Source organism: Amblyraja radiata, chromosome 41 (genome assembly GCF_010909765.2).
Source record: "Amblyraja radiata isolate CabotCenter1 chromosome 41, sAmbRad1.1.pri, whole genome shotgun sequence".
NCBI classification, from domain to species: Eukaryota; Metazoa; Chordata; class Chondrichthyes; order Rajiformes; family Rajidae; genus Amblyraja; species Amblyraja radiata.
In genome coordinates, this window is record NC_045996.1 from 12,469,380 (window position 1) to 12,495,923 (window position 26,544).

Consider the following 26,544-nt stretch of genomic DNA (forward strand, 5'->3'; position numbering starts at 1 on the left):
ACAGACACACACACACAGACAGACACAAACACAAACACACACATACACACACAGTCTCATACACACACACACACACACACACACACACACACACACACACACAGACACACACAGACACACACACACACACACACACAGACACACACACACACACACACACACACACACACACACACACACACACACACACACACACACAATGGACAATTCACAGAAGCCAATGAGCTTACGAACCAGTGCATGTCTGAAGAAGGGGTCTCGACCCGAAACGTCACCCATTCCTTCTCTCCAGAGATGCTGCCTGCCCCAATAGACAATAGACAATAGGTGCAGGAGTAGACCATTCGGCCCTTCGAGCCAGCACCGCCATTCACAGTGTTCATGGCCATTACTGAGACCCCGCTGAGTTACTCCAGCTTTCTTAGGAAATAGAAATCCATTCCATGCAGAAGATAAGTATCAGAAGCACAATTATGTCGGGAATTGGACCAGCGCCCCAGGGCCTTACCTTTAACGGATATGTTGGGTGGGGGCCCCTCGCTCCGCAGGTTCCACGGGGGGTCCCCCAGGTTGACAAAGTCCCGCATGCGTAGGTAGCTGATGGTCAGCCGGATGATGGATGCCTTGTCCAGTTGGCTGGTGATGGCCCCTGGCAAGGGCAGCATCTTCGCCAACTCGTAAAACTCAAAGTTCTCCTTGCCCCGCCTGAACCGGGCCGCATTGCGAGACTTCTCCTTCCGTAGGGCTTGCAGGCTGGAAATAGAGAGAGAGAGGAGGTCCGGATTGAGAAGGATTCCAAATCTAGAACAACGTTTTACCTGTCTCCACCATTTAACGAGTGGAGATCAGAGTGGACTCGGTGGGACGAAGGGGCCTGTTTCCACGCTGTGTCTCTCCAACAAGCGTGGTAGCAGGCCCTTCGGCCCATCGAGTCAACACCGACCATCAATCACCCGCTCACACTAATTCCATGTTATCCCACTCTCATTATCCCATTAATAACCCATTATCTGTTATTTGCACTTTATCAGTTTATTTTTTCATGTGTGTAATATTTATATAATGGTATATGGACACACTGATCTGTTCTGTTGTGCTGAAGCAAAGCAAAAATGTCATTGTCCTGTCCTATTCCTGGGATGCCAGGACTTTCATATGAAGAAAGACTGGATAGACTCGGCTTGTACACGCTAGAATTTAGAAGATTGAGGGGGGATCTTATAGAAACTTACAAAATTCTTAAGGGGTTGGACAGGCTAGATGCAGGAAGATTGTTCCCGATGTTGGGGAAGTCCAGAACAAGGGGTCACACAGTTTAAGGATAAGAGGGAAATCTTTTAGGACCGAGATGAGAAAATCATTTTTTACACAGAGAGTGGTGAATCTGTGGAATTCTCTGCCACAGAAGGTAGTTGAGGCCACAGTTCATTGGCTATATTTAAGAGGGAGTTAGATGTGGCCTTTGTGGCTAAAGGGATCAGGGGGTATGGAGAGAAGGCAGGTACAGGATACTGAGTTGGATGATCAGCCATGATCATATTGAATGGCGGTGCAGGCTCGAAGGGCCGAATGGCCTCTACTCCTGCACCTATTTTCTATGTTTCTATGTTTATACAATGGTATATGGACACACTGATCTGTTCTGTATTCATTGCCTACTATGTTCTGTTGTGCTGAAGCAAAGCAAGAATTTCATTGTCCTATCAGGGACACATGACAATAAACTCTCTTGAATCTTGAATCTTGAATCTCTCACCCAATTCCTACAGTAACTAAGTAAGTAAGTTTATTGGCCAAGTATTCACATACAAGGAATTTGCCTTGGTGCTCCGCCCACAAGTAACAACATGACATACAGTGACAGTAACGAATGACTCAGAAAAAACTAGGGGTGTTTCACAGATGCCAATTAACCTACAAACCTGGACATCTTCCAATACAGTGCAGGTTAGATACAGGTAGACAAAAATGCTGGAGAAACTCAGCGGGCGAGGCAGCATCTACGGAGCGAAGGAAATAGCAAATAGGCGACGTGTCGGGACGAGACCCTTCTCAGATGCAGCCTGGGTTCAGTTCCGGTATAGTCACGTGTACCGAGGTACAGTGAAAAGCTTTTGTTGCGTGCTGACCAGTCAGCAGAAAGACAATACATGATTACAATCGATCCATTTACAGTGTACAGATACATGATAAGGGAAGGTGGACAAAAATGCTGGAGAAACTCAGCGGGTGAGGCAGCATCAATGGAGCGAAGGAATAGGTGATGTTTCGGGTGAGGCAGCATCTATGGAGCGAAGGAATAGGTGACGTTTTCGGGTCGAGACCCGAAGGGTCTCGATCCGAAACGTCACCTATTCCTTCGCTCCATAGATGCTGCCTCACCCGCTGAGTATCTCCAGCATTTTTGTCTACCATCGATTTTTCCAGCATCTGCAGTTCTTTCTTAAACACGATAAGGGAATAACTTTTAGATACAGATACAGCGTGGGTAAGATAGAGGAGAAGATCGGTCCCTCCAAAGAGGGACATCAGGGGCGGGTGTGTGGTGCGGCATTGCGCTGTGGGGATTGGAAACTGAAGGCACGATTGCCAAGATGCCGCGAGGTCGATGGTTCAGGGCCAGTGACGGCCAGACAAGGAATTCCTATCTGGAAAAGCGGACCGTTTGACTGTGCCAGATGGGGAGGTGAACCATCAGAATATTTACACAGCTGCACGGGGAAGATAGAAAGGAAAAATAGCTAGCGACTGGAATGTGTGCAGCTCGCCGAGCTGGCTGCATCTGGCAGCTCACAACAGTGTGCAAGCCAGCTCTCGTGGCAAAATCCCACCCAGATCCCACTGAACAAATATGGGCCACACCAGGGGCAGCCAGCACTATGGAGACCACCCTGTGACATCACTACAGTAGTGACATCATTACACTAGTGACATCACTACACTGGTGACATCACTACACTGGTGACATCACTACACTGGTGACATCACTACACTGGTGACATCACTACACTGGTGACATCACTACACTGGTGACATCATTACACTGGTGACATCACTACACTGGTGACATCACTACACTCTATGGTGCGGGTTATATACGGTGCGGGTTATATACGGTGCGGGTTATATACGGTGCGGGTTATATACGGTGCGGGTTATATACAGGCAGGTTATATACGGTGCGGGTTATATACGGTGCGGGTTATATACGGTGCGGGTTATATACAGGCAGGTTATATACAGGCAGGTTATATACGGTGTGGGTTATATACGGTGCAGGTTATATACGGTGCGGGTTATATACAGGCAGGTTATATACGATGTGGGTTATATACGGTGCGGGTTATATACGGTGCGGGTTATATACGGTGCGGGTTATATACAGGCAGGTTATATACGGTGCGGGTTATATACGGTGCGGGTTATATACGGTGCGGGTTATATACGGTGCGGGTTATATACAGGCAGGTTATATACAGGCAGGTTATATACGGTGTGGGTTATATACGGTGCAGGTTATATATGGTGCGGGTTATATACAGGCAGGTTATATACGATGTGGGTTATATACGGTGCGGGTTATATACGGTGCGGGTTATATACGGTGCGGGTTATATACAGGCAGGTTATATACGGTGCGGGTTATATACGGTGCGGGTTATATACGGTGTGGGTTATATACGGTGTGGGTTATATACGGTGCGGGTTATATACAGGCAGGTTATATATGGCCAGGTAATATACAGTGCGGGATATATACAGTGCGGGATATATACAGTGCGGGTTATATACGGTGTGGGTTATATACAGGCAGGTTATATATGGGTAGGTAATATACAGTGCGGGATATATACAGTGCGGGATATATACAGTGCGGGTTATATACGGTGCGGGTTATATACAGGCAGGTTATATATGGGTAGGTAATATACAGTGCGGGATATATACAGTGCGGGATATATACAGTGCGGGTTATATACAGGCAGGTTATATACAGGCAGGTTATATATGGCCAGGTAATATACAGTGCGGGATATATACAGTGCGGGATATATACAGTGCGGGATATATACATTGCGGGATATATACAGTGCGTGATATATACGGCGTGGGTTATACATGCCGCGGGTTTGATGTATCGGGCTATGAACCATCGCCAGATGGAGATTGTGTAACAACCTATAACACTACCTGACCTTGTGGGAAGTGAAACATCTTGGTTAATCGGGCTGTAAATTTGCCAGATTTACATATCATGTAACAGGCCAGTGTCTACACTGGAAGATTAGATTCACTAACACACTATGGACACGTTATTCACCTTAAGTATATGGCAGGTAAGCCAGAAGAATGTTGTAATGACAGAAGAGTGAGACACATTAACACATACTGTGATGTTGTATAGTCAGGATAAATGTACAGACAGGCACAACATGCTGGTGTCACTCAGCGGGACAGGCAGCATCTCTGGAGAGAAGGAATGGGTGATGTTTTCGGTCGAGACCCTTCTTTACTCTGAAGAAAGGTCTTGCCCCGAAACGCCACCTATTATTTTTCTCCACAGATGCTGCCTGTCCCGCAAAATTACTCCAGCATTTTGTGTCTATCTTTGGTTTAAACCAGCATCTGCAGTTACTTCCTGCACTAAATGTACAGGTAGTTCTGCTATAACATCTGCTGCCAGAATGCAAATTGATTGTAATCCGATTAATGGATTAGGGAACGCTGTCTACATTGCATGATGAGCATTAAGATCAGAAAAACCTGTTTCAATCTGTGCTGTGAATGTAACTACAGCTTGTTCCCGAAACGTTGCCTATTTCCTTCGCTCCATAGATGCTGCTGCACCCGCCGAGTTTCTCCAGCAGTTTTGTTAACCTATAAACCTGTACGTCTTTGGAGTGTGGGAGGAAACCGGAGATCCCGGAGAAAACCCACGTGGGTCACGGGGAGAACGTACAAACTCCGTAGTCGGGATCGAACCCGGGTCTCTTACTGCCTGTGTGGAGTGACTGATTGATCAGAGTGGCTACTTAGACCACAACAGATCCCCAATCTCCCCTGTTTCGATGTCAGCAGCTTTGAGTATTTGAGTGGATATTTCTATTAGCTAAACAGAGATTAATATCCGATCTGGACACATTGCATCGACTCCCCGCAGACGAATAGACTTTCGTTACATTTAGCTGTAATTCCGCTTTGATGGATATCTTGCCCCTTCCTCTTTATCACCCACCCCTAGTACAAGACCCACTTCTCCCCCCTCGCCCACTGTCAGAGGCCCTTTTAAGACTGAGGTGAGAAAAAACGTTTTCACCCAGAGAGTTGTGAATTTATGGAATTCCCTGCCACAGAGGGCAGTGGAGGCCAAGTCACTGGATGGATTTAAGAGAGAGTTAGATAGAGTTCTAGGGGCTAGTGGAGTCAAGGGATATGGGGAGAAGGCAGGCACGGGTTATTGATAGGGGATGATCAGCCATGATCACATTGAATGGCGGTGCTGGCTCGAAGGACCGAATGGCCTCCTCCTGCACCTATTTTCTATGTTTCTATGTTAAATATAGACATATTCGCACAGAACTCCTGTAAACACAAATATATTACCATTGACTCCTTTAAACACAGCCACACCCTCAGTCACTTTTAAATATATACGCAATCCAACAGAGCCCTGTAATACAGAATGTCAGTGACTCCTGTACATATAATGTCATATACTCTGGTATTTTGTTGGTTCACATGCTTGATCAATGGTGTTTTATTATTAATGCCTTATTATTATTAATGTTTAGTGTTTTCTGAGTCATTCGTAACTGTCACAGTATGTCATGTTGTTACTTGTGGGCGGAGCACCAAGGCAAATTCCTTGTATGTGAACACTTGGCCAATAAACTTACTTATTTATAGACACACTCTCAGAGTCCCTATTAAATGGGAAGGAGATCAGTCTAGTTTATTGTCACGTGTAGCGAGGTACAGTGAAAAGCTTTTGTTGCGTGCTGTCCAGTCAGCGGAAAGACAACACATGATTACAATCGAGCCATTTACAGTGTATAGATACATGATAAGGGATGTGTATAGATAAGGGAAATAGGGACATAATCCCAAAGATCGTGTGTGTGGGAAGGAACTGCAGATGCTGGTTTACATTGAAGGTGGACACATAATGCTGGAGTAACTCAGCGGGTCAGGCAGCATCTCTGGACGTCTGAAGAAGGGTCTCGACGAGAACTGTCACCCATTCCATCTATCCAGAGATGCTGCCTGACCCGAGGATTTACTCCAGCACCTTGTGTCTGTCTTCATAAACCTACAGACTCCCTGTAAATACAAATACACTGCCAGAGACGCCTGTAAACACAGACACACTCACTCAGTCCCTATAAATGTAGACGCAATCCTTCAGAACCCCTGTAAATACATTACATCCCTGTAAATACAGTCTCTCATCCAATCCCTATTAAATAGAGACAGTCCCTCAGAACTCCTATAAAGAGAGGCATAACCATCGAGACCCCAGTAAATAGCGATGCATTCTAGCAGAGACCCCATAAAATATGACATAGTCCCGCACAACCCCTGTAAATACATTAACACTGCCAGAGAGCTGTATAAATACTGATGTATTGCCAATAAATCCCAATAAAGGCAGATATAATCCCACAGAGCTGTTGTCCATCTACACCTCACGCTGCCTCGGCAAGGCCAGCAGCATCATCAAGGACCAGTCGCTGCACCCCAGACACCTCCCTCTGCTCCCCTCTCCCATCGGGCAAGAGGTACAGAAGTGTGAAAACAAACGCACACCTCCAGATTTAGGGACAGTTTCTTCCCAGCTGTTATCAGGCAACTGTGAACCATCCCACCACAACCAGAGAGCTGTCCTGAACTACTATCTACCTCATTGGAGACCCTCGGACTATCCTTGATCAGACTTTGCTGGCTTTACCTTGCACTAAACGTTATTCCCTTATCATGTATCTGTACACTGTGGACTGCTCGATTATGTATATAAATAACAAATAAAGTGCAATAGAATTTAATTGTCCTATCTAGGACACATGACAATAAACTCTCTTGATTTGACTTGACTTTGATGATGTATTGTGTTTCTGCTGACTGGATAGCAGGCAGCAAAAGCTTTTCACTGTACCTCGGTACACGGGACAATAAACTGAATGCAGACAAAACAGATCCAGAACTCCTGTAAATACACCCAGTACTACTATAAACCCTTGAAATGTGGACATCCTCCCGGGATCTGTCCATACCGACAATAAACTAATACCAAGTGTCGACACTCTTTCAGCGAACACAGTGGCAGGCACAGAGTTGCCACGGGGCATGGGGCAGCGGTAGAGTTGCTGACTCACAGCGCCAGAGACCCGGGTTCGATCCGGACTGGCGCTCCTGGAGGCAATCCGTGCGGGAAGGAGCTGGAAGGGAACTACGCCGTGTCGTGGAGACAAAGTGACAGCACCGTAAGGAGAGAGAGAAGGGGGCTCGAGGACTGCCAACCACTGCCAGTCACCACTGCCCACGTTGCACCAAGGTGTGTGTGTGGATCGCGGATCAGCCTCTGCAGACATCTGCAGACCCGCAAGTAGACGACCCTATGGAGAGGAGAGGACAGTTGCCCTTTATAACACGAGGAATCGAATATAAGAGCAAAGAGGTCCTTCTGCAGTTGTACAGAGCCCTAGTGAGACCACACCTGGAGTATTGTGTACAGTTTTGGTCCCCTAATTTGAGGAAGGACATTCTTGCTATTGAGGGAGTGCAGCGTAGGTTTACAAGGTTAGTTCCCGGGATGGCGGGACTGTCGTATGCTGAGAGAATGGAGCAGCTGGGCTTGTACACTCTGGAGTTTAGAAGGATGAGAGGATATCTCATTGAAATATATAAAGTAGAAACATAGAAAATAGGTGCAGGAGTAGGCCATTCGGCCCTTCGAGCCTGCACCGCCATTCAATGTGATCATGGCTTATTGATATTGTCAAGATTGTTAAGGGCTTGGACACGCTAGAGGCAGGAAACATGTTCCCGATGTTGGGGGAGTCCAGAACCAGGGGCCACAGTTTAAGAATAAGGGGTAAGCCATTTAGAACGGAGACGAGGAAACACTTTTTCTCACAGAGAGTGGTGAGTCTGTGGAATTCTCTGCCTCAGAGGGCGGTGGAGGCCGGTTCTCTGGATGCTTTCAAGAGAGAGCTAGATAGGGCTCTTAAAAATGGCAGAGTCAGGGGATATGGGGAGAAGGCAGGAACGGGGTACTGATTGGGGATGATCAGCCATGATCACATTGAATGGCGGTGCTGCCTCGAAGGGCCGAATGGCCTATTCCTGCACCTGTTGTCTATTGTCTATTGAGTGACCATCAATGATGATAGGTGCTGTCTGCGGAGAGTTTGGACATTCTAATAGAGCTATAGTTTCTTCATTTGGACAGGTACATGGATAGGAAAGGTGGTGGGGACCTGGGCCAAATGCAGGTAGTTGAGTCTAGTGTAGGTGGGGCAAGTTGGTCCCAAGGGCCTGTTTCGATGCCGCAGGTCTCTATGCCTTGGGCTGGTTTCTCTCGCACGCCAGAGGTTTCAGGGAAACCTGCTGGAAATACGTCCTGTAACATCATCAGAGGCATACATGGGATACACAAGCAGGGTGAAATAGTCCTGGACTAAAGGATACACCTTTAAGGTTAGAGGGGAAGAGTTTAAAGGAATTACCATGAAAGGAGTCCAGAACCAGGGGCCACACACACAGTTTAAGAATAAGGGGCAAGCCATTTAGAACGGAGACGAGGAAACACTTTTTCACCCAGAGAGTTGTGAGTCTGTGGAATTCTCTGCCCATTAACTGTATCCACCTATCACTCAGAAGGCTTTGTTGCCCCTTTTCTCTTCCAGCTTTCACCCACCCCACCCCTGCCTGTCTGGGTCCTCCACCTGGTTCGATTCTGACCACGGGTGCTATCTGTATGGAGTTTGTACGTTCTCCCCATGACCACAAATTGTCCCTAGTATGTAGGATAATTGCTAGTGTGTGTGGGGATTGCTGGTGGCTGGGGACTCGGTGGGCCGAAGGGCCTGTTTCCGCTTTGTATCCCTGAACTAAACTAAATCTCTTGCGAAGCACTCTGTTAAAACACTTTCAGAGCAAATGCCTCTGTTCCTGTGCATCTTGCGACTCTACGAAAGGCACAGACTGCTGCAGTAACTCAGCGGGTCAGGCAGCATCTTTGGAGAACGTGGATAGGTCAGGTTTTGGATGGGGGGGTCATAGAAACAGAAACATAGAAAATAGGTGCAGGAGTAGGCCATTCGGCCCTTCGAGCCTGCACCGCCATTCAATATGATCATGGTTGATCATCCAACTCAGTATCCTGTACCTGCCTTCTCTCCATACCCCCTGATCCCTTTAGCCACAAGGGTCACATCTAACTCCCTCTTAAATATAGCCAATGAACTGTGGCCTCAACTACCTTCTGTGGCAGAGAATTCCACAGATTCACCACTCTCTGTGTAAAAAATGATTTTCTCATCTCGGTCCTAAAAGACTTCCCCCTTATCCTTAAACTGTGTGACCCCTTGTTCTGGACTTCCCCAACATCGGGAACAATCTTCCTGCATCTAGCCTGTCCAACCCCTTAAGAATTTTGTAAGTTTCTATAAGATCCCCCCTCAATCTTCTAAATTCTAGCGAGTACAAGCCGAGTCTATCCAGTCTTTCTTCATATGAAAGTCCTGTCATCCCAGGAATCAGTCTGGTGAACCTTCTCTGTACTCCCTCTATGGCAAGAATGTCTATCCTCAGATTAGGAGACCAAAACTGTCCTTCTTCAGTCTGGTGCTGTTAGGCAGCATCTCTCCTGTGTTTGATCTGTGGTAGCTTTAACTATTTAAGGAGTTGGCTTCTCTCTCCTTCATTAAGCATGAAGTTCTGCGATCAATGGGTTGGTTGCATTGGAGAAAGTCAAAGAGCCCTAGAGCTATACACCAAAGAGACAGGCCCTTCGGCCCAATTTGTCCATGTCATCCAGGATGTCCCATCTACACTAGCCCTTTTTTCCCATATTTGGCCCATATCTATATCCCTCTCTTAACCATGTATCTGTCCAAGTGGTGCATCACGGTGGCTCAGCGGTAGAGTTGCTGCCTCACAGCACCAAAGACCCAGGTTCGATCCTGACTACGGGTGCTGTCTGTACGGAGTTTGCACGTTCTCCCTGTGACCGTGTGGGTTTTCCCCGGGTGCTCCGGTTTCCTCCCACACTCCAAAGACGTGCGGGTTTGTAGGTAAATTGGCTTCGATAAAAACTTAAATTGTTCCCTCTGTGTGTAGGATAGTGTTAAACCCCTGTCCCACGGTACGAGTTCATTCCAAGAGATCACGGCATACAGTTTTGGTCTCCTAATCTGAGGAAAGACATTCTTGCCATAGAGGGAGTACAGAGAAGGTTCACCAGACTGATTCCTGGGATGTCAGGACTTTCATATGAAGAAAGACTGGATAGACTTGGCTTGTACTCGCTAGAATTTAGAAGATTGAGGGGGGATCTTATAGAAACTTACAACATTCTTATGGGGTTGGACAGGCTAGATGCAGGAAGATTGTTCCCGATGTTGGGGAAGTCCAGAACAAGGGGTCACAGTTTAAGGATGGAGGGGGAAAATCCTTTAGGCGTACAAATGTCTGTTATTTGGCTTGGTAAAATTGTAAATTGTCCCTAGTATGTGTAGGGTAGCGTTAGTGTGTGGGGATCGCTGGCTCGGTGGGGCCGAAGGGCCTGTTTCCACGCTGTATCTCCAAACTAATCTAAAGTGTCTTTTATCATAGTACCTGCCGCAACTACCTCAAAGATCATAGAGCATACACCCCAAGAAAATAACTAAATATTAAATAATACTCAATAACTCATTTCCAGTATTAGGTATATTTGGTCCTATCTTGAATCTGCAGCTAACAAAGGCATTGTCAATTAGCAATACACATGATCTATTTCACACACACAAACTGTTCCCCAGCAATGTTGATTACACTGCAACAGGCCTAAAGGAAGTCAATAGACAATAGGTGCAGGAGTAGGCCATTCGGCCCTTCGAGCCAGCACCGCCATTCAATGTGATCATGGCTGATCATCCCCAATCAGTACCCCGTTCCTGCCTTCTCCCCATATCCCCTGACTCCGCTATCTTTAAGAGCCCTATCTAGCTCTCTCTTGAAAGCATCCAGAGTATGTGGGTTTCATTTGTTTTGGAAAATTAAATTAAATTAAATTAAATAGGAAAGTGGAACAGAGGCAGTGGATCAGTCTTTGTCTCTGCAACAGCTCTCTCTTGAAAGCATCCAGAGAACCTGCCTCCACCGCCTTCTGAGGCAAAGAATTCAAAGTCGGGTCGGGGTTGCTAAAATGGCCGACGTTCCACTCCGTTGCGTACTACACGTCAGTCCACTGGGTTTTGCAGGAGTGGACCACCTTGCTCCACTCTATGATGTTCGATCTGCCTCCTCCGACAGCTTGTTCCGTGCACCAACCACCCTCTGAGTGGAGAAAGTTGCTCTTTGGATTTGTGTTAAATTTCTCCCCCTTCACTGATGCCCTCGGGTTATTGCTTCCCCCCCCCCCCCACCCTTCCTGTCTGTTCCCTTCCACCCAAGACAATGCCTTCTCCTCGCCCGCCTCCCAGCAGCGCGCCCGCACCCCCCCCCCCCCCCCCCCCTCGTCACCCCGAAAAAAGCAGTAGAAAGAGTTGCATGGTCAACTGCAAGCCACACAAGTCTTACCAAGGGACAGGTTGGTTCTTTACGAGCAGTCCTTGGAGGAAGTCCCACTCTACGCTAACACATTTCAGTTCATTGTTGTATTGGGTTGCCATCTTTAACATTCAGCCACCTTGCCAGAGTCACCTGGAACTACAGCATCCCTACAGTGTTCTGGCTCCGCGAGATATCCTTGATCTCCTAAAAAGAGGGGCGAGAGAAGAAAATGATGTTGGATTGGACACAATATCGTGCTTAGTTTAGGTTAGTTTAGAGATACAGCGCGGAAACGGGCCCTGCGGCCCACCGAGTCCAGACCGACCAGCGATCCCCGCACACTAACAACATCCCATACACACTAGGGACAATGTACATTTATACCAAGCCAATTTACCTACAAACCTGTGCGCCTTTGGAGTGTGGGAGGAAACCGAAGATCTCGGGGAAAATCCAAGCAGGTTTTTGGAGTTTAGCTTAGTTTAGTTTAGAGATACAGCGCGGAAACAGGCCCTTCGGCCCACCTAGTCCGTGCCGACCAGCGATCCCCGCACACTAACACTATGCTACACACCAGGGACAATTTACAATTATACCAAAGCCAATTAACCTACAAACCTGTACGTCTTTGGAGTGTGGGAGGAAACCGGCTTACACAGGACACAATGTCATAGAATCATAGAGTCATCCAGCGTGGAAACAGGCCCTTCGGCCCAATTTGCCCACACTGGCCAACATGTCCCATCTACACTAGTCCCACCTGCCTGCGTTTGGTCCATATCCCTCCAAACCTGTCCTATCCATGTACCTGTCTAACTGTTTCTTAAATGCTGGGATAGTCCCAGCCTCAACTACCTCCTCTGGCAGATCGTTCCATACACCTGTGTGAAAAAGTTACCCCTCAGATTCCTATTAAATCTTTTCCCCATCACCTTGAACCTATGTCCTCTGGTCCTCGATTCCCCTACTCTGGACAAGAGACTCTGTGCATCTACCCGATCTATTCCTCTCATGATTTTATACACTGGAGAAACTGCGGAGTAACATGTGCTGAAGTAACTGTGGAGTAACAAGTGCTGGAGTAACTGTGGAGTAACATGTGGTGGAGTAACTGTGGAGTAACAAGTGCTGGAGTAACTGTGGAGTAACAAGTGCTGGAGTAACTCTGGAGTAACTGTGGAGTAACTGTGGAGTAACAAGCATCTTTGGTAACTAGTGCTGGAGTAACTGTGAAGTAACATGTGGTGGAGTAACTGTGGAGTAACAAGTGCTGGAGTAACTGTGGAGTAACAAGCATCTTTGGTAACAAGTGCTGGAGTAACTGTGAAGTAACATGTGGTGGAGTAACTGTGGAGTAACAAGTGCTGGAGTAACTGTGGAGTAACAAGTGCTGGAGTAACTCTGGAGTAACTGTGGAGTAACTGTGGAGTAACAAGCATCTTTGGTAACTAGTGCTGGAGTAACTGTGAAGTAACATGTGGTGGAGTAACTGTGGAGTAACAAGTGCTGGAGTAACTGTGGAGTAACAAGCATATTTGGTAACAAGTGCTGGAGTAACTGTGAAGTAACATGTGGTGGTGTAACTGTAGAGTAACAAGTGCTGGAGTAACTCTGGAGTAACTGTGGAGTAACTGTGGAGTAACAAGCATCTTTGGTAACAAGTGCTGGAGTAACTGTGAAGTAACATGTGGTGGAGTAACTGTGGAGTAACAAGTGCTGGAGTAACTGTGGAGTAACAAGTGCTGGAGTAACTGTGGAGTAACAAGTGCTGGAGTAACTGTGGAGTAACTGTGGAGTAACTGTGGAGTAACTGTGGAGTAACAAGCATCTTTGGTAACAGGTACTGGAGTAACTGTGGAGTAACATGTGCTGGAGTAACTGTGGAGTGAGGCGTTTGATATGCAGATGCTGGGCTGTTGCTGCCGCGCTGTATCTCTAAACTGTAAAGGAATGTCGACAGTCTTCACATCTTTAGTCTGCATACGTAGGCTTCATGGTTTTACAAATTATATCTTCTCTAATCCAGTGTCAAGTTTGAGCTGGTAACGTGGTGAACTCGGCCTCACTGAGCTGATTAGCTGCAGGCAAAGTGCAAGCAGCTCATCTATAATATCACACAGCTTGGAAATCCAATTAGTCTGACCGGCTAATCGTGCCAGCCAGTCGGGCAGGAAGGACACTCACCTCAGCACCCTCTCTCCCTCCATCCCTCACTCTCTCTCTCCCTCCCTCCCCCTCTCTCTCCCTCCCTCCCTCCCTACATCCCTCTCTCCCTCCATCCCTTTCCCTCTCTCCCTCCCTCTCTCCCTCTCTCCCTCCATCCCTCTCTCGCTCCATCCCTCTCCCTCTCTCTCTCCCTTTCCCCCTCCCTCCCTCTATCTCTCCACCCACTCTCCCTCCAACCCTCTCTCCCTCCCTCCCTCTCTCTCTCTCCCTCTCCCTCTCCCCCTCCCTCTCCCACTCTCCTTCCCTCTCTCCCTCTCCCTCTCTCCCTCTTTCCCTCCCTCCGTCTTTCCCTCTCCCACTCTCTCTCCCTCCCTCCCTCCCTCCCTCCCTCTCTCCCTCTCTCCCTCCCTCTCTCTCCCTCCATCCCTCCCTCCATCCCTCTCTCCCTCCATCCCTCTCTCTCCCTCCTTCTCCCCCTCCATCCCTCACTCTCTTCCTCCCTCTCTCCCTCCCTCGCTCCCTCCCTCTCTCCCTCCCTCTCTCGCTCCCTCTCTCCCTCCCTCCATCCCTCTCTCTCTCTCTCCCTCCCTCCCTCCCTCCCTCCCTCCTTCCCTCCCTCCCTCCCTCCCTCCCTCCCTCCCTCCCTCCCTCCCTCGAGGTTCAGGAGACCTTGCCCACCACTGCCCTCCCTGCCCCACACCAGACACCAAGCCCACTGGTGCTGCCCCAGGGCACAGGAACTAAAGCTGCTGTCAACCGTCAGAGAATCTTTGGACTGGAGGCTTTAGGCACCCAGCTTGGAGACAGGCACTTAGAAACACAGACGGAGAAACATAGAAAATAGAGTTTTCTGAAGAAGGGTCTTGACCCGAAACGTCACCCATTCCTTCTCTCCAGAGATGCTGCCTGTCCCGCTGAGTTACTCCAGCTTTTTGTGTCTATCTTCAGTTTAAACCAGCATCTGCAGTTCCTTCCTACACAAAGACAATAGGTGCAGGAGTAGGCTATTCGGCCCTTCGAGCCAGCACCGCCATTCAATGTGATCATGGCTGATCATCCAGAATCAGTACCCCGTTCCTGCCTTCTCCCCATATCCCTTGATTCCCTTAGCCCTAAGAGCTAAATCTAACTCTCTCTTGAATACATTCGGCCCACCTTCTTAGATAAACACACAAAGCTGGAGTAACTCAGCGGGACAGGCAGCAACTCTGGAGAGAAGGAATGGGTAACGTTTCGGGTCAAGACCCTGCCCTCCACTCGCTGACAAGGGTCCTGCAACACCCCCTCTCGCTGCTCCCCCTATCTTCTTCAGATCTTTCTTTCCTCTGAAGAAAGGTCTCAACCCTTCTTTTTGGGAGAGTGGGAGAGTCTAGGACTAGAGGTCACAGCCCCAGAATTAAAGGATGTTCTTTTAGCAAGGAGATGAGGGGGAATTTCTTTAGTCAGAGGGTGGTGAATCTGTGGAATTCTTTGCCACAGACGGCTGTGGAGGCCAAGTCAGTGGATATATTTAAGGCAGAGATAGATAGATTCTTGATTAGTGCGGGTGTCAAGAGAGAAGGCAGGAGAATGGGGTTAGATAGATCAGCCATGATTGAATGGCGGAGTAGACGATGGGCCGAATGGGATATGGGGAGAAGGCAGGAACGGGGTACTGATTTTGGATGATCAGCCGTGATCACAATGAGTGGCGGTGCTGGCTCGAAGGGCCGAATGGCCTCCTCCTGTACCTATTGCCTATTTTCAATGTGTAGGAAGGAACTGCAGATGCTGGTTTAAATTCTGCACCTATCACTTAAAATCCTATTGATGAAGAAAGAACTGCAGATGCTGGAAAAATCGAAGGTAGACAAAAATACTGGAGAAACTCAACGGGTGAGGCAGCATCTATAGATGCTGCCTCACCCGCTGAGTTTCTCCAGCATTTTTGTCGACTTAAAGATCCTATGATCTTTTCACCAGAGATGCTGCCCGATCTGCCCATTTACTCCTGCATTTTGGGGCCCAACTTCGAATTCCATGTGAATGCTGATATATATATCATAGAAACATAGAAAACATAGAAAATAAGTGCAGGAGGAGGCCATTCGGCCCTTCGAGCTAGCACCGCCACTCATTGTGATCATGGCTGATCGTCCCCAATCAATAACCCGTGCCTGCCTTCTCCCCATATCCCTTGACTCCACTAGCCCCTAGAGCTCTATCTAAAGGGCCTGTCCCACTTACGCGACCTCTACAGGCGACCGTGAAAGGTCGCCAAAATTTTCAACATGTTGAAAATTCAGCGGGGACCAGAAAGACGATACGATTCTTTGGAGACTCCTCACGACCACAGGAGACCTCTCAATAAACAATAGGTGCAGGAGTAGGCCATTCGGCCCTTCGAGCCAGCACCATCATACAGGCTGTATGGTCTCCTGTGGTTGTGAGAAGTCTCCTGTGGTTGTGAGAGGTCTCCTGTGGTTGTGAGAGGTCTCCTGTGGTTGTGAGAAGTCTCCTGTGGTTGTGAGAGGTCTACTGTGGTTGTGAGAGGTCTCCTGTGGTTGTGAGAGGTCTCCTGTGGTTGTGAGAGGTCTACTGTGGTTGTGAGAGGTCTCTTGTGGTCATGAGAGGTCTCCTGTGGTTGTGAGAGGTCTCCTGTGGTTGTGAGAGGTCTCCTGTGGTTGTGAGAGGTCTACTGTGTTTGTGAGAGGTCTCCTGTGGTTGTGAGAGGTCTACTGTGGTTGTGAGAGGTCTCCTGTGGTTGTGAGAGGTCTCCTGTGGTTGTGAGAGATCTCCTGTGGCTGTGAGAGGTCTCCTGTGGTTGTGAGAGGTCTACTGTGCCAGCAGGTGCCAGCAGTCGCCTGTAGAGGTCGCGTAAGTGGGACAGGCCCTTAACTCTCCCTTAAATCCATCCGGTGATTTGGCCTCCACTGCCCACTGTGCCAGGGAATTCCACAAATCCACGGGAATTCCCAGCCGATTCCCGGCTGGAAGTACGGGATCAATCCTGCTACCATGCAGTCTGTGGAATTCTCTGCCTCAGAGGGCGGTGGAGGCCGGTTCTCTGGATGCTTTCAAGAGAGAGCTAGATAGGGCTCTTAAAAATAGCGGGGTCAGGGGATATGGGGAGAAGGCAGGAACGGGGTACTGATTGGGGATGATCAGCCATGATCACATTGAATGGCGATGCTGGCTCGAAGGGCCGAATGGCCTACTCCTGCACCTATTGTCTATTGTCTACTTAGGACCTGTTCCTGTGCTGTACTGTTTTTAGTTCTTTAGAGATACAGCATGGAAACAGGCCCTTCGGCCCACCGGGTCCGTGCTAACCCCATACTCTAGCACGATCCGACACGCTAGGGACAATTTACAATTTTACCAAAGCCAATTAATCTACAAACCTGTACGTCTTTGGAGTGTGGGAGGAAACCGGAGATCACGGGGAAAAAACCCCACGCAGGTCACACGGGGGGGGGGGGGAACGTACAAACTCCACACAGACAGCGCCCGTAGTCAGGATCGAACCGGGGTCTCTGGCACCGTGAGGCAGCAACACTACTCCCTGGTGCCCAGCGGTAATTGCATTTGTGAGCGCGTCAGTTTCCATCGAGACCTCCCGGGAGAGAGAGAGAGAGAGAGTGAGAGTGAATATGTGGTTCATGGGAGAGTGTCAGTGTTTATCACCAGCGACTGACATCAGTGTCGACGTTTAGGGGGGAGTTCCTGGGATTGTGTCAAAATTTTCTGCGGGAATTTCAGTGAAAGTGTCTCATTATTTACAGTGTGAGGTTGTCAGTATTTACAGGGAGTTCCCAAGAGTGTGTCAGCGTTTGTAATGTGATCCCTGGAGTGGTGTTGTATTATAGGGAATATCTAAAACGGTGTCAGTATTTATGAGGGCGTAACTAGGAATCCTTTACTAATTATGGACAGCGTTCCCCTTCCGATCGCAAGTTCCTGGGAGAGTGCCAGTATTTGGAGGGCGATCCTGGGTCAGTGTGTGTGTATGTCGGGATTTATCGTGCGATCTGGGGGACTGTGCCCTTAATAGACAATAGGTGCAGGAGGAGGCCATTTGGCCCTTCGAGCCTGCACCGACTGCCATTCAATGTGATCATGGCTGATCATCCCCAATCAGTACCCCGTTCCTGCCTTCTCCCCATATCCCCTGACCCCGCTATTTTTAAGAGCCCTATCTAGCTCTCTCTTGAAAGCATCCAGAGAACCGGCCTCCACCGCCCTCTGAGGCAGAGAATTCCACAGACTGCATGGTAGCAGGATTGATCCCGTACTTCCAGCCGGGAATCGGCTGGGAATTCCCGTGGATTTGTGGAATTCCCTGGCACAGTGGGCAGTGGAGGCCAAATCACCGGATGGATTTAAGAGAGAGTTAAGGGCCTGTCCCACTTACGCGACCTCTACAGGCGACTGCTGGCACCCGCTGGCACAGTAGACCTCTCACAACCACAGGAGACCTCTCACAACCACAGACTCGCCACTCTCTGTGAGAAAACCCACGCAGGTCACGGGGAGAACGCACAAAATTCCGTACAGACAGCGCCCGTAGTCGGGATCGAACCCGGGTCTCCGGCGCCGACAGGCAGCAACTCTAGACTTGCGCCACTCTGCTGCCCCTATGTTCGTCCCTCAGATAAGGAACAGAATCAGGCCATGCGGCCCATCGAGCTAGTTCCATCATTCATTCATTCATGGGTGATCTATATTTCTCTCTCAACCCCTGTCTCTTTCCTCTAACCTGTGGCGCCCTTGCTAATAAAGAACCCATGTATCTCCACTTTAAAAACACCCAATGGCTTGGCTTCCACAGCCGTCTGCAATAATGGATTCACCAGATTCACCACCCTCTGGCTAAAGAAATCCCTCTTCATCTCCATTCTAAATACTGTGAATACTGACACAGATACTGCCACAGAAAAACACCCCAAATCTCTCTATAAATACTGACATGCTTTCTGGAACTTACTTTCAGTGCTGAAGTCCTCCTGGGAACTCAGTGTAAATACTGACACATTCCTGCAAATACTCTTTTAAATTCTGACACACACTTGGGGACTCTGTTTGAATGGTGGCATTTGCCCAGAACAAGCTGCAAATAAAAACAAACCTCTGATCTTATAGATGTGCATACTGTCACGAGAGGAGAGGAGTGGATCGGTTCGATGCACTGCACACAGTCTCTTGCCCAGAGTAGGGGAATCGAGAACCAGGTGACATAGGTTTAAGGTGATGGGGGGGCGGGGGGCAAAAGATTTAATAAGGGGTAACTTTTTCACGCAATGGGTGGTGGGTGAGGAACGAGGTAGCTGAGGCTGAGATTACCCCAACTTTTAAGAAACATTTAGACAGGTGCATAGATAGTAGATAAAAATGCTGGAGAAACTCAGCGGGTGCAGCAGCATCTATGGAGCGAAGGAAATGGGCAACGTTGCGGGACTTAACGTTGCCTATTTCCTGCGCTCCATAGATGCTGCTGCACCCGCTGAGTTTCTCCAGCATTTTTATCTACCTTCGATTTTCCAGCATCTGCAGTTCCTTCTTAAACAGGTGCATGGATAGGGCAGGTTTAGAGGGATATGGGCCAAATGCACGCAGGTGGGACTAGTGTTGGCCGGTGTGGGCAAGCTGGGCTGAAGGGCCTGTTTCCACGCTGTATCACTCTATGACTCTGCATGTCTGTTCCTTCTTCCGCGGGGAAACTCCGACACTCGCCCCCCATCCTAGAAAAGCCTTAAAATTAAGTCATCTTTAAATATCCTACAATGATTTCACTGTTCTGTCAGGGACTTGTGACAACTTGCCGAATAGTGAAAGAGTGCATGTGGAGAGGATGTTTACACAAGTAGGAGAGTCTAGGACCAGAGGTCACAGCCTCAGAATAAAAGGAGGTTCCTTTAGAAAGGAGGTAGATAAAAATGCTGGAGAAACTCAGCGGGTGAGGCAGCATCTATGGAGCGAAGGGAATAGGTGATGTTTCGGGTCGAGACCCTTCTTCAGTCTGAGGCTGCTTCACCCGCTGAGTTCCTCCAGCATTTTTTGTCTACCTTCGATTTTTCCAGCATCTGCAGTTCCTTCTTAAGCATTTCCTTTAGAAAGGAGATGAGGAGGGATTTCTTTAGACAGAGGGTGGTGAATCTGTGGAATTAATTGCCACAGGAGGCCAAGTCAGTGAATATTTTTAATGCAGAGATAGGTTGATTCTTGATTAGTACGGGTGTCACAGGATATGGGGAGAAGGCAGGAGAATGGGGTTTAAGGGGAACTCCAAAAAATTTTTTTTTTGCCATATTCCCAGGGATTCCATGCAAATGCTGACTCATGCTCAATTCTACACACTAACCTCTCCGGATGCTCCTGCTTCTTGGAACATTCAGAAAATATTGACACACTCTGGGATCTCACAAGAAGTACTGAAACAGTCCTGGGGGTTCCTTACAAATAGCAGCACATTCCCGGGAATACGGTGTTCAGTTTAGTTTAGTTTAGAGATACAGCGCGGAAACAGGCCTTTCCGCGCCGACCAGCGACCCCCGCACATTAACACAATCCTACACACACACACATTAGGGTCAATACCAAGTATACAAATCCAAGCCAATTAACCTACAAACCTGCACGTCTTTGGAGTGTGGGAGGAAACCGAAGATCTGGGAGAAAACCCGCGCAGGTCACGGGGAGAACATGCAAACTCCGTACAGACAGCGCCCGTAGTCGGGATCGAACCCGGGTCTCTGGCGGCGTGAGGCAGCAACTCTACCGCTGCGCCACCTCAGTAAAAGAAAATCGCACGCATATCTTGACACGTGCTCAGAAATCCCATGTATCTGTACACTGTGGACGGCTCGATTGTAATCATGTATTGTCTTTCCGCTGACTGGTTAGCACGCAACAAAAGCTTTTCACTGTACCTCGGTACACGGGACAATAAAGTAAAACACACCAAACTAAATATTGACACAATCCTCAATAACTCCTAACAAATTCTGACAGAGCCCAGGAAACCTGACCAGTACTTAACGCCCCTGGGAAAATACTGATACATACTGGAACTCCGAGGAACAAGTGATATGCTCCATGGAAGTCCCTATCAATACTAACAGACTGAGAAGAACTCCATGTACATACAAACTTGCTCTCTATAGATATGGACACATTCCCAGTAAATCCATGTAAGTACTGACACACGACCAATTAGTTCTGACACATCTACAGGAACTCCCGACAGTGGTGCCCGGTGAGGCAGCGGTAGAGTTACTGCCTTAAACCCCCGTCTCACGTTGCGAGTCCACCCCCGAGGTGATCCCGAGTTGAAAACAAATCAAACTCGTGGTAATCGCGTAGAATTAACGTAGCGGGAGCGCCGGAGCTCGTAACGCTAACGGCAGGTACTCGGGGAACCTGTTAACTCGTGAAGATCTCTCAACATGATGAAAGATTTCCACGAGTCAAATTTACTCTTGAAGTAAACATTTTGGGAAACTGAAGGGAGCGGCAAATAACTGCCACGGATACAAATAATGTCGTACATCATGCCGTGGATAGATCTACATCTCCGAATAAAGATTTGAAAATTTCTCTTTTAAGGGGCCTTCTCTCCTATTTCTACTTTCCACTTTCTTTTTTATATATATATATACACACTTCACGTTTTTCTATTCTCTACCATCTATTTTTCCTCTTTTTCCCCTTTCTATTGTTTTATTTTTCTTGTCTTGCTTACTTCCTTCTCAAAACATAAACCTAGAGGTTGTACATAGAATGGATTACGGTATGACATAGTTGGCACCTAAAATTAGGTTCCACTGTACTGTTTTGTACTGTATTAACTTCTAATAAAATAAACAAAAACAAAAAAAAAATGTCGTACACAAGATGCTGGTTGACAAAAAGTGAACACTCAGTGCTGGAGTAACACAAAGATGCAGCAGAATTTTGGAAACGTCATCCCGTCACCCATTCCTTCTCTCCAGAGATGCTGCCTGTCCCGCTGAGCTAAAGAGTGCCCACCGCGGACTCACGAGACACTACGGTAAACTCACGGGCCACTTACGTTCTTACAACGAGTTTGAAAGTTTAACGTGTTTACCTCAAGTGTAACTTTGACTCGTGGAATTCTTTCATCATGTTGAAAGATTTTCAAGAGTTAACTCAGGATCGCTCGTGGGTGGACTCGCACCGTGAGACAGGGCCATTATAGCGCCAGAGACCCGAGTTCAATCCTGGCTACGGGTCTGTGAGGAGTTTGCAAGTTCTCCCCGTGACCTGCGTGGGATTTCTCCGGGTGCTCCGGTTTCCTCCCACACTCCAAAGACGTGCAGATTTGTGGGTTCATTGGTTTCTGTAAAATTGTAAATTGTCCCTAGTGTGTAGGATAGTGCTAGTGTACAGGGGGGAGGGTGCTAATCGCTGGTCGGCACGGACTCAGTGGGCCGAAGGGCCTGTTTCTGTGCTGTATCTCTTAAGTAAAGGTCTTGCAAACATAAAAATATCTCACGCACACACTCTCACGCACACACTCTCACGCACACACTCACATGCACACACTCTCACGCACACACTCTCACGCACACACTCTCACGCACACACTCTCACGCACACACTCTCACGCACACACTCTCACGCACACACTCTCACGCACACACTCTCACGCACACACTCTCACGCACACACTCTCATGCACACACTCTCATGCACACACTCACATTGACTCCCTGGAAAAATAAGCACATAGGAATTCCCCATCTCCCCATATTTACTTGCACTCTCCAAAGAATTCCCAATAAAATTCCAAAACATTCTCACTATCTGTGTACTAACATACAACAGGAAATTCCCAGTGGATACCGACACGTTCCTGGGAAACCAGGATCCGTGCCAACACATAATTGTAACTAAAAGTAAAACAAATTAGTTTACTTCATAGATACTGCGTGGAAATACGGCAGTGCTGGCTCGAAGGGCCGAATGGCCTACTCCTGCACCTATTGTCTATTGAAATGGGCCCTTCGGCCCACTCTAACCAGCAATCCCCATACACTAGTTCTACCCAAATACTGGGGATCATTTACAGAAGACAAGTAACCTACAAACCTGCACGCCTTTGGAGTGTGGGAGGAAACCGGAGCACCCGGAGAAAACCCACGCGGTCCCAGGGAGAACGTGCAAACTCCACACTGATGCCTCCTCCTGATCGCAACTCAATACGGGCAAAATGCTGGAGTAACTCCAAGCGGCTCAGGCAACATAGAAATATAGACAATAGGTGCAGGAGTAGGCCATTCGGCCCTTCGAGCCTGCACCGCCATTCAATATGGACATAGACAATAGACAATAGGTGCAGGAGTAGGCCATTCGGCCCTTCGAGCCTGCACCGCCATTCAATATGGACATAGACAATAGACAATAGGTGCAGGAGTAGGCCATTCGGCCCTTCGAGGCCAGCCCCGCCACTCAATATGATCATGGGTGACGTTATGAGTCGAGAAGCTTCTTCAGTACCCCGTTCCTGCTTTCTCCCCATATCCCGTGATTCCGTTAGCCCCAAGAGCTAAATCTAACTCTCTCTTGAAAACGTCGCCCTATAAACAATGACATACCCCTGGGATTTCACTGCATATAGTGACATATTCAATGCAATGACAATCGGACTTGAACTTGAATGACGGTGCTGGCTCGAAGGGCCGAATGGCCTTCCCCTGCACCTATTTTCTATGTTTCTATGTTGCCTGACCCGCTGTTACCCCAGCATGTTGCGGTTGCCCCCGTATTAAGTGGCGATCAGGGGGAGACATCAGTAAAAACCGGGAGGAATCGGCTTCTCCCGAGAAGCAGTAAAGATTTTCCCTGCTTGTCCTCCACAGCAGATGTTGTGCGGAGCTGATAATAATGCTCCATTTATAAAACACCAGGAGATCTGGCTTCCAACCAAACAGCAATAATGTAGGTACACAGTCGGCTAAGCAAACACACAGCGGGAGGGGAGATCCCGACTGCAAGCCTCATCCTGCTCAACACATTCAGTCTCAGTTATCATTAAAGCTCTTATTGACTCAACAGCGCATGGGATTCAGACCCAGCTGAATCAAGGCCGGGAGTGTGCGAATGGTTTGTGAGGTCGGACATCAGCAGTATCTTAAAGGGCCTGTTCCCGATTTTTTTCGGCGACTTGCTGGCTCCCGTCATTATCGCAGCAGGTGGCCGAAAATGTTCAGCGTGTTGAAAATCCAGCGGTGACCAGAAAAAGGTACGACTCTTTGGGCGACTACTCACGACCATACAGGCGTCACCCCCCCCCCCCCCACCCCCCCCCCCCCGACATGTCGACACGTGACTCCTGTATGGCCGTGAGCAGTCGCCCAAAGAGTGGTACCTCTTTCTCACAGAGAGTTGTGAGTCTGTGGAATTCTCTGCCTCAGAGGGCGGTGGAAGCCAATTCTCTGGATGCTTTCAAGAGAGAGCTAGATGGGGCTCTTAAAGATAGCGGAGTCAGGGGATATGGGGAGAAGGCAGGAACGGGGTACTGATTGGGGATGATCAGCCATGATCACAGTGGATGGTGGTGCTGGCTCGAAGGGCCGAATGGCCTCTTCCTGAACCTATTGTCTATTGGTGGATTTTCAACATGTTGAACATTTTCGGCCACCTGCTTGCGACTATGACAGGTGCTGACAAGTCGCCGAAAAAAATCACCTAAGTGGGACAGGCCCTTTGTTGAGATGTAGATGTTGTGATGCCCTGGAAGACTGCTGTGTGCTGATCTTCACAGAGACCTGGCTCAGCGCGCTGGTTCCCGATGGGGCTGTGGACCTGACCAACCGGTCACTGCATGGTGCTGATAGAACAAAGGACTCCGGTAAGAGCAAGGGTGGCGGGCTCTGCATCTACATCAACAATGACTGGTGCACCAACCACACTGCAATAGAGAGCTACTGTTCCCCAGACCTGGAATACCTACTGCTTAAATGTAGACCGTTTTACCTGCCTCGGGAGTTTACTGTGGTTATCATCATGGCCATATACATCCCACCACAGGCTAATGCTAACCTAACACTAGGCAAGGCAAGGCAACTTTATTTATATAGCACATTTCATACACGAGGCAGACTCAAAGTGCTTCACATAAAGACATGTCATACAATAAAATGAAATAATAAAATGAAATAAAATAGAAGAACTAAAAGAAAAGAAAAGCAAAATTAAAAATGCATTATAAAAAGTGCAAAAGTTAAAAGTGCAATGTAGTTAAGATTTAGCTGAAAGCTAAAGTAAACATAAAAGTTTTCAGTCTTGTTTTAAAAGTGGTCAAAGTTGAGGCAAGTCTTAAATCTTCAGGATTTTTTTCGGCACCGGCACTATGGTGGCTGTTTTCAGGCACTTGGGGACCGTTGCCAGAGATAGAGATAGATTGAAGATTCTTGTGAATACCTCCGCACAGTTGCACTCGGCCATCAGTAAGCAGCAGGATGCTCACCCCGACGGTGCCTTCATTGTTGCAGGGGACTTTAACCAGGTCGACCTACGTGCCACACTCCGCAAATTCCACCAGCATGTGCAGTGCCCTACCAGGGGCTCAAACACGTTGGATAAAGTGTACACCAACATCAAGGACGCTTACAGAGCTCTCCCCCGCCCATCCCTGGGACAATCCGATCACCTCTCACTGTTTCTACTGCCTGCATACAAACCCCTCATCCGCAAGACCAAACCTGCAATAAGGACGGTCAAAATATGGCCCGAGGACGCAACCCTACAACTCCAGGACTGCTTTGATCGCACCGACTGGGACCTGTTTGCACAACAGGCTACCAGTGGTACAGAGGTAGACTTGGAGGAGTACACATCCACTGTGCTCTCCTACATCAACTGCTGTGTGGAGACTGTCACAGTGGACAAGCAAATAAAGATGTTCCCAAACCGGAAACCCTGGATGAACAAGGAGGTTCAGGATCTACTAAGGGCACGCAACAACGCCTTTAAATCCAGGGACACTTCTGCTTACAGTGCGGCCAGGGCGAACCTGAACAGAGGCATAAAAAAGGCCAAAGTCATCCACAGGCAAAGGGTGGAAGAACACTTCAATACCGCGGACACCAGAAGCATGTGGCAGGGTGTCAGGGACATCACTGACTACAAGAGCAGCCCCGCCTGCCCCCACGGTGATATCACACTGGCCAACGAACTAAACACCTTCTTTGCCCGGTTCGATACTGGCAACACCACCAGGTGTGAAATAACCCCGGCCATAGCGGAGGGACAGGCCTTAACACTGAGCACTCAGGAGGTACAGTGCGCTCTGCGTAGGATCAATCCACGCAAGGCTGCAGCCCCGGATGGAGTACAGGGAAGAGTATTAAAGGACTGTGCTGGACAGCTGGCGGAGGTATTCACGAGAATCTTCAATCTCTCTCTATCTCTGGCAACGGTCCCCAAGTGCCTGAAAACAGCCACCATAGTGCCGGTGCCGAAAAAGTCCAAAATCACCAACCTCAACGACTACCGGCCGGTTGCCCTGACTCCAATCCCTATGAAGTGCTTCGAAAGGCTGGTCCTCTCCCATATTAAATCCAGCATCCCTGCCTCACTGGACTCCCATCAATTTGCATACAGGGCAAATAGATTGAC

General features: G+C 48.4%; 1 protein-coding gene across 1 annotated transcript in view; it reads right to left on the reverse strand.

The window, feature by feature from the left end:
* npas1 (neuronal PAS domain protein 1) overlaps positions 1-26,544 on the reverse strand; it is a 73,694-nt gene that overhangs the window by 5,705 nt on the left and 41,445 nt on the right. Inside the window, exon 2 of the mRNA XM_033014355.1 lies at positions 509-753. Coding sequence (XP_032870246.1) covers positions 509-753 — 245 coding nt within the window. The remainder of the gene's footprint in view (positions 1-508; positions 754-26,544) is intronic.